This window comes from Glycine max, chromosome 2 (assembly GCF_000004515.6).
Source record: "Glycine max cultivar Williams 82 chromosome 2, Glycine_max_v4.0, whole genome shotgun sequence".
In the NCBI taxonomy this organism is placed as follows: Eukaryota; Viridiplantae; Streptophyta; class Magnoliopsida; order Fabales; family Fabaceae; genus Glycine; species Glycine max.
Window position 1 is genome coordinate 14993797 of NC_016089.4, and position 14433 is coordinate 15008229.

Here is a 14433-nt window from a genome sequence, read left to right on the forward strand (position 1 = left end):
AGGAGGGTGAAGGGTATGAATTTTTTGTTGTTGACAGGAAGATGGACTAAGGACAACACGCTGGTGAACATAGTGAATGTGTATGCTCCGTGTGATATAGCTGGGAAGAGAGAATTGTGGGATCATTTGAAGCAGCTAAAAGCCTCTAACCCTGAGACTGCTTGGTGTTTCCTGGGGGATTTCAATAGTATAAGAAGTATGGATGAAAGAATTGGTTCCTCCCAGAGGTTTGTGGGTGTTCATGACAGGGATGGCTTCAATGAATGGATAGCTGATACAGACCTTCACGAAATTAAAAGCTATGGCAGTATTTTCACTTGGTGTAGACCAAATGGTTCTGCAAGGAGCAGACTTGATAGATGTCTGGTATCTGCTCAGTGGTTCACTAAATGGCCTGATTCCTCTCAACATGTGCTTAATAGAGACTATTCGGACCACTGTCCAATCCTTTTGAAAACTGATATGCTGGATTGGGGTCCCAGGCCTTTCAGAGTCATGGATTGCTGGATGAAAAATAATCAGTATAAAGCTCTGGTTAAGCAAGTGTGGAGTGGGGAAATGCAATCAGGCTGGGGGAGTATCGTTTTGAAAAACAAGCTGAAGACCCTAAAATCCAGTCTAAAAAGTTGGAGTATTCAGTATGGGGATAGTCATAAGAACAAAGTGGATCAATTGAAGCAGCAGCTGCACCAGTTTGATTCTATAGCTCAGGTCAGAACTCTGGGGGTTGATGAAGTCAAGGCAATGAAATCCACTCAGCAGGAATTGTGGGAGGTTTCTCTTGCTCATGAATCAATTCTGAGGCAAAAATCTAGAATTAAATGGCTCAAAGAGGGGGATAGCAACACTGCATTTTTTCACAAATCCATCAACTTCAGGAGACACTACAACGCAATTCAAGGTATCTTTGTTGAAGATACATGGGTCCAGCAACCAAACTTGATTAAACAAGAAGCTGTTAATTTCTTTAATGCCAGATTCACAGAGGAAAAAGTGGATAGACCTACCTTGGATGGGGTCCAATTCAACACAATTAATTCAACTCAAAGGGAGGATTTGACTGCACCTTTTTCAGAACCTGAAATTAAGGAGGCTGTATGGAGCTGCTGTGGAGATAGATGCCCTGGGCCCGATGGTTTCAATTTTAATTTCATTAAGGAGTTTTGGGGGGTCTTAAAACCAGATTTTGGGAGGTTTGTGGATGAGTTTCATGCTAATGGTAGCTTTCCTAAGGGTAGTAATGCATCCTTCCTGGCTTTAATTCCAAAAACACATCACCCACAGTCCTTTGATGATTACAGGCCCATTTCCCTCATTGGGTGTATGTATAAGATCATAGCTAAATTACTGGCTAACAGGTTAAGGAGAGTGATGCCTGCCCTCATTGATGAGAGACAAACTGCGTTCATAAAGGATAGACACATCCTTCATGGAATTTTAATCCTCAATGAAGTTCTGGAGGAAGCTAAAAGAAGTAAGAAGCCAGCCCTGGTGTTTAAAGTGGATTTTGCAAAGGCCTATGACACTGTTTCATGGTCCTTTTTGGATTATATGATGGAGCGAATGGGATTCTGCCTCAAATGGAGGAGATGGATTAAGGCTTGCAACCAATCAGCTACTATTTCCATTCTTATAAATGGCAGCCCCTCAAAAGAATTTGCTCCATCAAGGGGATTGAGGCAAGGGGACCCTTTAGCCCCGTTACTCTTTAACATTGTGGCTGAGGGTTTGAATGGTATGATGAGGACAGCTCTGAACAAAGGCCTTTATAGCAGCTACCTGGTAGGGAAGCAGAAGGTCCCAATAAATATTCTGCAATATGCGGATGATACCATTTTTGTGGGAGAAGCTACTTGGGACAACGTAATTGTTATGAAGACAATGCTTAGAGGATTTGAATTGGCATCAGGGCTGAAGATCAACTTTTCCAAAAGCAGTGTTGGAATTTTCGGGGCTCGCTCCAATTGGGTTCAAGAGGCAGCTCGGTTCCTTAATTGCAGAACCATGGAGACCCCTTTTCTATATCTGGGGATTCCTTTAGGGGCTAAGCATTCTAGCTGGATGGTGTGGGAACCTCTCATCAAAAAATTCGAATCAAAGCTGTCCAAGTGGAATCAGAGATTTCTATCTATGGCTGGGAAGGTCTCTTTGATTAACTCTGTCCTCAATGCTCTTCCTATATATCTCCTGTCTTTTTTCAAAATTCCTCATAAGGTGGTCCGAAGAGTGATTTCCTTGCAAAGGAACTTTCTATGGGGGGGGGGGGATTCTGAACATAAGAAAATAGCATGGGTAAATTGGAACACTATATGCCTCCCCAAGGAGTTTGGAGGCCTTGGGATCAAGGACATTAATAGATTCAATGCAGCCTTGTTGGGAAGATGGATTTGGGATTTATCTTCTAACCAAGATCAGCTTTGGGTTCGAACTTTATCATCCAAGTACGGGGGCTGGACAGATCTAATCAATGGCAGAGACAGGGCTTGGCATTCTCAATGGTGGAAGGACCTCAGAAAGTTAGTTAAGCAGCCTGATTTTAGCCCTATTACCCAGCACATGGAATGGAAGGTAGGGGATGGGAGTTTAATTAACTTCTGGAAGGACAAATGGTTGGGGACTGGTTCTAACCTGGATCAGCAGTTTAACCAGATGTTCCTCATCAGTAGACAGCAGAATAGTAAGATTTGTGATATGGGTAGCTTATCCCACGGTACTTGGCGATGGGACTTAAAATGGAGAAGAAACCTCTTTGATCATGAACATACAGAAGCTGTGACATTTATGGAGCTGATCAGTAATGTCCAGATCCAACCTCATGTGAAGGATTCCTTGCGTTGGTCAGCAGATCCTTCGGGGATTTACTCTTCTAAGTCAGCCTACAGACTGCTAATCTCTGTTAATAGAGATATTCCTCAGCCAAATATCTACAACTTGTTTTGGAGACTTAACATTCCCCCTAGAGCTGCAGTTTTCGCTTGGAGAATTTTAAAAAACAGGTTACCCACTAGATACAATCTCTTAAAAAGAAATATATCCATCCAAGATCAAACATGCCCTTTATGTAGATCTCATCAAGAGGAGGCTGGTCACCTGTTTTTCCATTGTAAAGTCACTACTGTTTTATGGTGGGAGTCTATGAGTTGGATTAAGTTGGCTGGCCCCTTAGCAGCATCCCCAGCAGATCATTTCATTCAATTCTGTGATGGTTTTGGATCTGCCATTAACCAAACTCGCCGACGTTGTTGGTGGATTGCTTTAACTTCCACAATATGGCAGCATAGGAATTCTTTGGTCTTCCAAGGCAAGAGTTTCGATCCTACAAAAGTGATGGAAGATTCCCTTTTCCTGTTGTGGTCTTGGTTGAAAACCAGAGACGGGCACTTTAATGACTCCTTTAACTATTGGTCGTCCAATATAGTGCGATACTTTGGCTAATGTATTTCTTTAGTTATGTTTGGGAAGGGTGTATCTGAGTTTTCTCAGTTTTGTTTTGATGGGCTTTTTTCCTATGTCTTAAGATGTATCAACCACCAGCAGTACCTCTGGTGCTGCTTTGTTTCTTTGAAATTATATATATATAATATTTTGTGGCCTTTCAAAAAAAAAGAAATATATTAAAATACCAATAAATAACATAATAATCAACATTTAAACTCTATAATATAGAAATATAGCAAAAACTAAAAAATTAAAAACACCACTACAAATGCAAATCTGGTGGCTCCAAAACAGAGGAGAATGGGAGAGAATGTCAAGACCCAAAACAAAGCTGGGAAAAAACACCACTACAGATGCAAATTTGGTTGCACCAAAACAGAGGAGAATGAGAGAACGTCAAGACTCAAAACACAGCTGGGAAAACACCATCACAGATCTGGTTGTGCGACACAAATTGTGCCCTAGGTCTGTTCTGCATAAATCACAATCCAAAAATGCACACAACCAGTGTGGTTTTGGGCTATATTTTAATGCCCAACTGAGCTCCTTGAATCACCCCTAAACTCACGACATGAGTTTGCACAAGCTTACTCAAAAACAAGTTTACAAACGAGTTAACCCATTTCGTTGGTGTAGGAATGTAAACTCAAACGATTTTATGAGTTGGCTCGCAATTTTGATAACCATGCAATCAACAGAAGATCTAACAGTGAATCTCTAATTCTAAAAGAAAACTCACAATTATGATCACATTTATGGTATGTTTGAATCAAAGGGAAGAAAATACAGATGACCATATATTTTCTTTTGTTTAGTTGGGGGAAAAGTGAAAATAAAAAGGAGAAAAGTTGAATTCCAAATACAAAAATTAAAAATTTTATTTCCTTCCACAGTTCCACTTTCCCTTTAATTCAAATTTAAATTTTCTGTCCTTCATACCAAAAAGACCATTAGTTTAAAAACAATTTCATGGTAATTTAGTTTTAGCCCTGACTCTTTCCACTGACATATGCCAAGATAAATTCATACACAACATAAAATCTTTATAAATATGAAAAGAAGTGTGCTGCCTCATAACTGACTCTGTTTCATGCTAGTATTTTCTAGTTAGTACTGAGTAGTCAAGAAAGGAAATGGAACGGGATGGCCCACTGCCAACATCTTAACTCATGTTTAGGAAAGAAATCAACATTTATTCTGAGTAACTACTCTTTTTATTGAACATAGTTGTCGATAGCACCAAATTACAACGCTATCGCTAAATCGTGTCATGGAACAGATGGAGCATGCTACGAAAATTGAATAGTGTCGCAATTTGAAGTAACGGTCATTGCAGCAGCAATAGCCGACAAAATCACAGCTGGCACGGGCATTACTGAAGTGGGTCACAAAAATCCCATTTTAACCATGAAGCGGCATAAAGCAGCATCGCCTAGGACTGTTTTAGAGGATCGATTTGGGATTCCGACACCATTGAATCAGAGCTGAACCCTAATTTCTCATTCACTTGTGTGCCTCTGTTAGTCTGTTATGAAGTAGGGCCAACTGTTCTCCTTTTCGACATACACCCATCCTTCCATGCAACATTTCCAGCATTTCCCAACATTTTCTTGCCAGCTGTGACAGTTGGTGACCCCCAACTTTGCACCCTTGGCTCTCCATAGTTTTCGATAATTCATGAGACCTTCGCGGGCATTTTCTGGTGAACCTGTCACCATTCCTGGCCAATCGTGACATGTTTGCTTCCTTGCTTTGTTCCGTCCCTGAGTTGTTCTGTTTCATGATCTCTTCAACACAGGTATCTCATCTCACTGTCTTGTGCTCTGTTCTAACTTCTAAGTTTAACCTTTAATTTTTTTAATTCTAATTGGTTAGAACAGCAACCATCCTCCAACCTGCTATAAAATTTTTAAGGTTGGTCGCTCCGTGCCACTATGTGGGATTGACAACTATGACAGAAATTAAAGCTAAAGAACAGGCTCTTAAACAGCATATTGAGTTTTCATGGGCAAAAAGCTAGCAATCTATCAGATAACCATGCTTCTGCTGTCACCAAGGGGCAGGTACATGAATCTAGTCCCTACTTGTCTAATTAGAGAAAGCCCACTTTTATGCCTCTTTATTGGCTCTTTCAAATGAATATTTTTAGGGACATTATTCAAAATAGTTTAGCAGAGATGGAAACTTTGTAATAGCCAAAATTCTAATTTACATAAAATTATATGAAATAACAGACAGCCACTAAAATTGGAAATGTCATCCAAAATTATCATGCTTGTTGTTCCGACCTCAAGTCTACCAAGATCGTTAGGGTAACCACATCCAAGTTATTGTCCACTTTGGTACTCGGTGGCCCATCATGGTTTTGTCCTTATTAAAATGCACCTCAATGGATTGAGGGAAGGGTTTTTATAAACTACCTTTGGCCTTGACTCCTAAGTGATGTAGGTCTTTTGGCATACTGGAACAAGCCCCCCAGTCAAGGCTCAGGGGAAAGAGTGGCCTAGGCCATAGAACTTGGAATTCACCCAATTCTAGACTTAAGCACCATCTAGTCAGTACATGATTTCTATTCCTCAAGCAAATCTTATACTTCATCATCTAGCTCTCTCGTTCATTTGTCAGCATGACAGAAATCCACACCAATAAGGACCAACACGGTTACTAATAAATTTTTATTATTAGTAACTATCTGATAGGGAAAGTGATAGGGTGCAAACAGAACAATCAGCAGAGGTCCAAGCAGAACATACAAGGGTGCAGATCAAGGAAAAGCCCAATAGGAGAGTCACAAGACCAGCTTACCTTCGAGACTATGCTTGAGGGCAGCTCGGGGATTTCATGTTCAGCATATGCAGCACCACCAATATCGTATATAGCTTGATTTGGAATTGTTCCCGATAGCTAGACAAATACGACAAATACGACAAATTCTGTTAGTGCAGAATATTAAATTCTGTTAGTGCAGAATATTCTTGCAAGTAATCCAATCCTATTCTGTTAGCAAGAATTCTATAAATACCTATGTAAATAACCAAATCAGGCATGAATGAAAATAGCAAAGTTCCTCTCCTTTCTGCTTTTCTCTGTTCTTCTCCCCCCTTATTTCTGGAGGTGCTGGCCTCGAACCCAGCATTATCACTTCTGTTCATAACACTATCATTTATCATTTGCTTGCTAAGTGGGATTGATATAACCTGAACAGTAGAGATATTAAAACACACATGAAGTTTGCGGCTTCTATGGGCCAACCATTACCTCGAGCCTCTTAGTTTAGCGCTAGAGGGGCTGTGAACTGTCCAGCCTCCACGGGACGGCCATCACAAGTACTTGCACCTCTTGGCACCCTACGTCACATTCTGACATTCATCACTCATTCAGCCTGTGCTGACCAACTAGTGTCACAAGCCCTCGTCCACACAGTTGACTTCTATGCAACTGTTGATCAAATGGATCGAACATCACCCCTGCATCTGGGCCAACAAACCAAGTGTAACATTGGACAGCAAGAAATGTGCCCCCTAACAATAGAAACCTTAAAGCTCTTCAAGATCCATCAACGTACAAATGCATGGTCACAACAAGAGAGCACCACCTTCTGACATGTTAGAGACGTGGACTCAGACGTGTAGCAACAGCAAAGGGTACACCATTCTCTGAAATATCATGGTTGCAAGCGCCACCACAAACATGCACATCCACAAGGTGATACACACTGCCACCTGACATGTCACAGGGTGGACCACCACCATTGTTGTCGTAGTATGCTAACCACTATGGGCACCATAATATAAATAGGTGTAGTATCCTTCTTACTACACCAAGGTTTACGCATCTAAGAATAGGCTTGCTGAGGTTTCTTAAATCCCTATCTATCTTTAGGACTCATCAGTGGGTGGTGCTCTCTAGCATGAACAACACACACACTACCTAGAAAAGAACATGTCAAAAGCTTACATATACTGACACTCTACAATGGAAATAATATGCACTCCCTAACAACTATAAATAACATTTTGTTCGTATATTAATGAGACAACCCACCAGGACATTGCTTGTTCATATAATGAGGCCGACAAGACAAATATGGATGCATAATTGCTACATCTACATGCTTTTTGAGTGGTAAACTGATTCACTTTTGGCCTTGCGATTTGGGGAATAATATTGCAATGCTGTAGGAATTTCAGTACTAGATATATCATTGCTCGGCAATTAATAAATGATGTTTATCAAGCCTAATTAGTTTCTGATATGGTTCACAATTAACTAAAAAGTAGCATGTAGTTTAAAACAAAAACACACAGATTCCAGTTATAATTCAGTGATTTTGGCACAAAAAAACTTCACCAGATTCGAAACAACAATTTCACTTATCAAAAAAAATTTTAAGTGTGAAAAAAATGTGAAGCTTGATGGAGTGAAACAATAGTAAACTTACACAACAATTGGAGAGCAGGGGAGCACAGATGGTGATGAAGCCTCTTGCTGGAAGGTTGTTGCAAGATAGGGATGGAGACCATGAATTGCTTCAAGCTGGAATGTTGTTTGGTTAATAAACGAAGCTCATTCAGAGGTTCATGCTGCTGCAAGATGAAGCAAAGCAGATAGAAATTACAGAAGCAGAAATCAGCAAACTCACCAACAAAAACATTGCAAAATATTTAGTAAACCACCACAAAATCGACAATAGAGCATGTCCTCAGTTCATGGTCTTAACTCTTATATAACTAGATATAGAATCAAAGTCATTTAGACAATTACTATCACATATTGATCCCTTCACCGGAATCAATGCAAATGCATTCCATTAACACTAAAATCCACAACCACAAATACTCACAATCCCGTTTTCCCCAAAACTCTTAATACAATTATCAGAAGAAAACATCAAACCTTCATAGGTTGATGACTAACTCCTAATAAGGCATAACAAATCTTTATTTAATGCAGTCTATCCTTACCACGAAGATGTAGTAACACAACAATCCAGATGTAGTCCAACACCAAGTAGTCATTGTGAAAAGGGATTAATTCTGCAAGTGATATGCAATAGCTAGGAGTAAGGTAAAAAACATAAAGTGACAAGGTCCGGTTAGGAGAATAATCATCAAATTATGATTTTCATTTACTTTTTCTAAAGAAATACCATCCATCAGAAACAAAAGCCAATACCCCGAAGAAATCATGAGTAATCCCCTAAAGATAATTTCATCCTGCTATTCACTGCATTACCCTGTCTTCAAAATGATTCAAAGAAAGGAAACAAAATTTTAAACAAAACCTCACAATAGTTGCCAATTTTCAATTTTGCTGAAAGTTTTAAACCATCAGTGTTCAGACGTTTCATCACCTCCCATTGTGACAACTCTTAAAGCATATCTGCTATATACTAAAACACAGAAAAAAGTAAATGGACTACTAAAACTGAACATGATCCCTAATAGAAATGAAAACATCAACCATTTACACATTCCTTTCAATTTCATCTTTGTATGCCTGATACTAATTTTGCTCTTCCTTATTGCATAAAAGACAATTTGAACACATACTTCCTATAACTTTCCACACCCAAGTCTAAACAATCATACGAAAGCAATAGGATAAGAATTTTGTTGTAAACCATCTTTAAATTATTTCCTCACCACTCCTGTCATTCCACTAGGTGGTTACCACATCAGCGTAAAAATCACTCTTAACCAATTCCTTTATTACCGCATATCTTCAGATAAATCGAAGTCCAAAAATTAACCAAAATTCATTCTGGTTATTAAACTGAATAAGCAGCTACAACCATACGCACAAAAACTTTTTGAAAAAGAATAACTCTATTATACCATTAAAACAAAAGCATAACATTGTAACAGATTCAAGCATCCAGGATGCATTGAAATTACAGAAATTGCACTGAAAAAAAAAAATCAACTAAAGCCAAGGAAGAAGTTGAGATGCAAACAATCAATTGCTAATCAATTCATACAAGAAGGTCAATCAAGCAAATGCAGGCATATCAACTCATATCATAGAGACACCAATGGCATCTTAAAGGCAAATTTCATACTTCATACACAGAAAGCATATACTACAAATCCATTCATGTGAAAAAGGTGCTTATACTACATTGATCCATCAAAGGTACTATAACGCAGAGAAACCTCATACTCTATAAGATACATTTTATGATTAACTCATTTAGCTGAAAAGCAGAGCTAGAAGCTTTTTTTAATCTACTCCCTAAGGTCGAACCAAAGAAAAAATTCAAACTAAATAAAAGAAAAAAAAAACAAAGGTTTCATAAAATCAGATTTCATATATTATAGGATCATCTGTAACCCCAACTACACCACCAAGAGGACAAAGAACTTCACAAAACTAACCCTAAAACCACTCTACCCACCACATTCTCACTTCCTACCCCCTCTCTTAGCCGTAGCCTTTTTCGCTGGAGACTTTACACTCTTTGGTTTCACACTCTTCACTGGCGCTTTCTTAGCAGGCGCTACTTTCTTCGCTGCCGGCTTCGCAGCAGGAGCTGCTTTCTTCCCTGGTGAAGTCCGTGTCGACGTCCTTGAAGCCTTGGCGGGCTTCGCTTTGGGCTTTGCCGCGGGCTTGGCAGCAGCAGCCTTTGTTTTAGCAGCGGGCTTGGGCTTGGGCTTGGCAGCTGGCTTAGTCCCTTTGGGCTTGGCGGCAGCAGGCTTGGGCTTGGAAGCAGCAGCAGCAGCAGCCTTTGGTTTAGGGGCGGGCTTGGGCTTGGCTGGAACTTTGGCTTTAGGCTTAGCAGCTGCCTTGGGCTTAGCTGGTGCCTTTGACTTAGTTGCCTTAGTGTCCTTGGCTTTAGCAGCGGGCTTGGGCTTAGGCTTAGGCTTGGGCTTGGGTTGGGGCTTAGCAGGTGCGGGCTTCTTCTTCTTCGCCGGCGAAGAAGAAGAAGATGCAGAAGGTCGGGTAGGTGGGAGCTTGAAGGAGCCTTTGACTTTGACGAGTTTTCCAGCGGCTACAAGTTTCTTCAAATGGTAGAGAAGAAGCTTCCTGAAGTTCGGTGGAAGCTGCTTGTGCTTCTCCTCGATGAACTTCGCAATCGCGTGTTGGCTCGAACCGGTTTTCTCCTTCAGCGAGGTAATTGCGTCTTTAATCATCTGCAAAAGAAAATCAAAATTAGATCCAAATTAATCAGATCACAAACAAATTCTGAGAGGAAAATGGAGAAAATTAAGAATTGTGGTTCGGATCGAACCTCCTCGTAGGAAGGATGAGTGGGAGGGTTGCGTGGTCTGGAAACCTTTTTAGGTTTGGGTTCCTTGGTTTTCTTAGCCTTGGCTTCAGGTTTGGGCTCCTCCTTCTCCTCCGGGGGAGGCTCGGCGGTGGCAGGTTCGGGAGCGGGTTCCACCGCGACAGTGGGCTCTTCTGAGGCCATGGGAATGAGGGAATTAGGGTTTGAAACTGGGAAGGAGAATTGGGATCTGCTCGTAAGAGGACGTTGAAGAAGAAACTGGGGATTGAAATGGCAATTGGCAAATTTTGGTGTGAGTGAAGATGAGAGAATTTTGATGGTTTAAATAGTCAAGTGTGTGAGAGACTATATCCAAATACTTATTTCTGATTGGTCCACGGGACCCTCACACGGATTCAAGCCTTGTTTTAGTTTGAATGTGAGCCATTGGATGTGGCTTTTATCAACGGTTGTTCCATGGGGGAGGCTGCTTGGAATGTTTTGGGTGCTATAGCTTGCTTTTGGTGTGTGTTTCTAAGCTCGATTCATTTGCCAATTACTCCGGCTCTGGTTGATGAATTTCAGTGGGGTCTTTTGAGTCTTTTAGCTTATTATTTGAGCTTTCTGATGAGGGTTTCACTGTGCTGAATGGATCAGTGGTTTGGGAGAAATTTGGTTTTGAAGGCTCAATGGTCATGAGTAGGGTTTCTTGTGATGTTATCAAGGTTTTTCACTGATTCAGGGGAATGCTTTGCCTGGGGGTGTGATCAATTCACCACTCGTGAAAATAGGTTAACAGAGGATGCCATTGCATCAAGAATTATGAAAATCCGATTAGATTTGGGTATGGAATGATTGCTTAGAAAGTCCTTGAAGTTGAACAAAGTCTAACCAAAGAACATGTGTGGCTACCTATTGTGTGCAGAACATTGTAGTTTCTCTTATATTATGCTGAATTGACATTCATTTGTTCAAATTCAATATTGCAGCAATGTAATGGTGTTTAATGATATTGTAATTACAGTCCTAAAATTTCGTTGTCACAAAAAGTTTGTTTTCTTGATATTAGTGCTTTAAAAGGCAAGTGAATACTTTGTTGTGCAAGACTATGCAGATTGGATACAAAGCTACTTTGTTGCCCAACACCATTCCACTCATTTGATTCAATTCATACTTGAATTATACAAATTTACAAATACGTTGCATATGCGGTGCTAGATTGCTTGATCTACATAGGATAGGCATTGATATGTTCAATTAAGTTTGTGTTACACTTGATGTAAAGGTTGGCAACTTGATCCACCTATCAATTGGTGACATGAACTGTTTGAAATTTCTTTATATTTAGTTATTGTTGTTTATAAATGAATTCCTGTGATAAAAGTACGTGTTATGCTATCTTATAAAATAAAATAAAAACACCATACACAATATACATAATATTATTCTAAACAAGTTCACTATACAACCATATGCACATTAGTATCCTAAGAGTTTGCTCCCAATATGCATATTTGTTATGTTTATTTTCTGTTGTATTGTCACACAACATGACTCAAATGACTATCTCTGTTTGAAATATAAGATTTGGGTCTTCTACAATACTGCTATTGGTTATATTATTATTCAAGTTCCATTTTTTGTGAAAAGATGTTACGGTGATAACATATACTATTAAAGCAACCCAAACATCTTTCATGGGATTTAAGATTGCTCAATTGACAAAATATTAAGACTATTCATGTGAATTATTTATTATATTTATCCTTAGTTAAAACTCTAATCAATTGTATGTGAGTCGTTTAAGGCTTAGACAATTATGATAATAAATATCATTTGAAAATTAAGCATCACATTTTTATTTACACATGTATTCTATGAAATAGAAATGCAACTTCTACTTAATATTTTTGGATGATGGTATGTATTGTTAATATATAAAATATAATAATATTATTTGATATTTACTTGACAATCTCACAATATTTTTGCAAACATACATAAGTTTTAATTAATTGTCAAAGAAATGTCAAGTATGAGTTAGTGCATTTAAATATCTTTTTGGATGAATCTCGACCTATTGCACCTACAAGGCAGAATTCTTATCCTCAAAATTAAAAATAGTTTCGCAATAAAAATCTGTTGATCCAAAAAAACTACATCTTAAGTAATTTTCATAAATTTTTTATTTTGTGTCAAAACAAAACACTATTTTAAAACAATATTGTGCTTACATACTTTTTAAATTGAAAAAAAAAACTAGAATTAGAAGATGTAATTTCAATTGTAAAATGTCTTCTTTATGCATCTATTGATCTATTAAAGTTGGAGTATTAATTGTAGCATTTAATGTAGCATTAAATATTTGTCATCAACTAGTCACTTAAGACTGATAGAAAATTTTGCTTATCTTTCTTGATTAGTACTCTAAATCCAATGTCAAAGATCAAATAAAACATTTTTTTGTTTGCAACTTACACTATCTTAGTCGTGTAAGCACCTTTTGATGTAGAATAGTGATAATTGCCTTGAGGACTTAAATTAAATCATTATATTGAAGATAATTATCTTAATAATCCAACACTTGTAAGCTTTGTTTGCCCTTTTTAATAATTAATTTGTGAATAAATTAGAGTAGCTTTTAAATAGTTAATTGCATGAGTTTTCATTTAATTTTAGTTTAATTTAACTTAGAAGTAAGAGGATTCAAGTGATAGTTGATGGTGGGATCAAAGCAAGGAAATCTTGAAGAATCATTATTGTGAGCACATCATCTTAGGCTTAAGCATGACTTTTGTGGTGCTTAAGTGCCAACTTCAAACACCTAAATCTTCATCAAATAAAGTGACGCTTAAGTCGGGAAAAAATGGGGCTCCCATGGTATCATGTGGTAATTTAAAAGGCACACATGTGAGGGCCTATTTAAGGCAATGATAAGAGGTTTTAACTAAACTTTGTTTTCTAAGAGAATGTCACAGGCATCATCTTTGGAAAGTGTGCATGTTCTTGAAGCTTTTCTCCACGGGTTCTTCGTCTTTTTATCTCTTTCATTTCTTTTTTTCTTTTCATGAATAGGTAAATTTCCCTTTGTTGGGGTTTGATGTAACCAACCAACTCTTATGTAATCCTCTAAGCTGTTTATTCAAGTTCATAGTTTAATATTATCGTGTGTTTTTTTGTTCTTAATGTTGTTATTGGATTGGCCTCTTTTTGATTATTGATTTGGTGTGAATGTTATTGGGAAATGATCTTTATCCTTGACCTGAAAAATACAACTAATACATGTTAACTCGTTGGCAAGTGTATCAAATTTGTAACAAGTAGTAAAGTACCCAGAAGTCCGAGTGTCAAATTCACAGGGACTTTGTTTATACTTAGATTAATGCAAACCCAATTTAAAAGTAACACATAAAGAACTTAAAATAAAGATAAGAAAATATAGTAGATAAGATAAAGATTTAAAGATAAAAATAAAAGATTTAAATTAAAAGAGGATAAAGAAAATAAAAAATAAAATAAAATAAAAGATTAAGATAAAAATAAGAAAAGGAAATATAAGATAAGATAAAAAATAAAAGATAAAAGAAATAAAATCAAGAACGTGATAATGTTGGGACCTACGAGTTTATGATTTTTCTTCATCAATTTAGGTGATTTTATTCTACCCACATCTGTTCATTTACTTGTCTCTGATTCCTCACCATGACAAACCTATTTTATTTATCTATCTTCCAAATTCCTTTGCAAAGACTTAACAAATAAAATGCATGAAGTATGAATTCTAGATG

At 38.0% G+C, this 14433-nt stretch overlaps 1 protein-coding gene across 1 annotated transcript; it reads right to left on the reverse strand.

The window, feature by feature from the left end:
• Nucleotides 1–9503: 9503 nt before the first annotated feature.
• On the reverse strand, nt 9504–10992 carry LOC100775944 (histone H1). Its single transcript, XM_003518839.5, has 2 exons — nt 10670–10992; nt 9504–10571 (listed from the first exon to the last, which is right to left on the reverse strand). The coding sequence occupies exons 1-2, from the start codon at nt 10847–10849 to the stop codon at nt 9843–9845; spliced, it is 909 nt and encodes a 302-aa protein (XP_003518887.1). The 5' UTR covers nt 10850–10992; the 3' UTR covers nt 9504–9842.
• Nucleotides 10993–14433: the final 3441 nt, after the last annotated feature.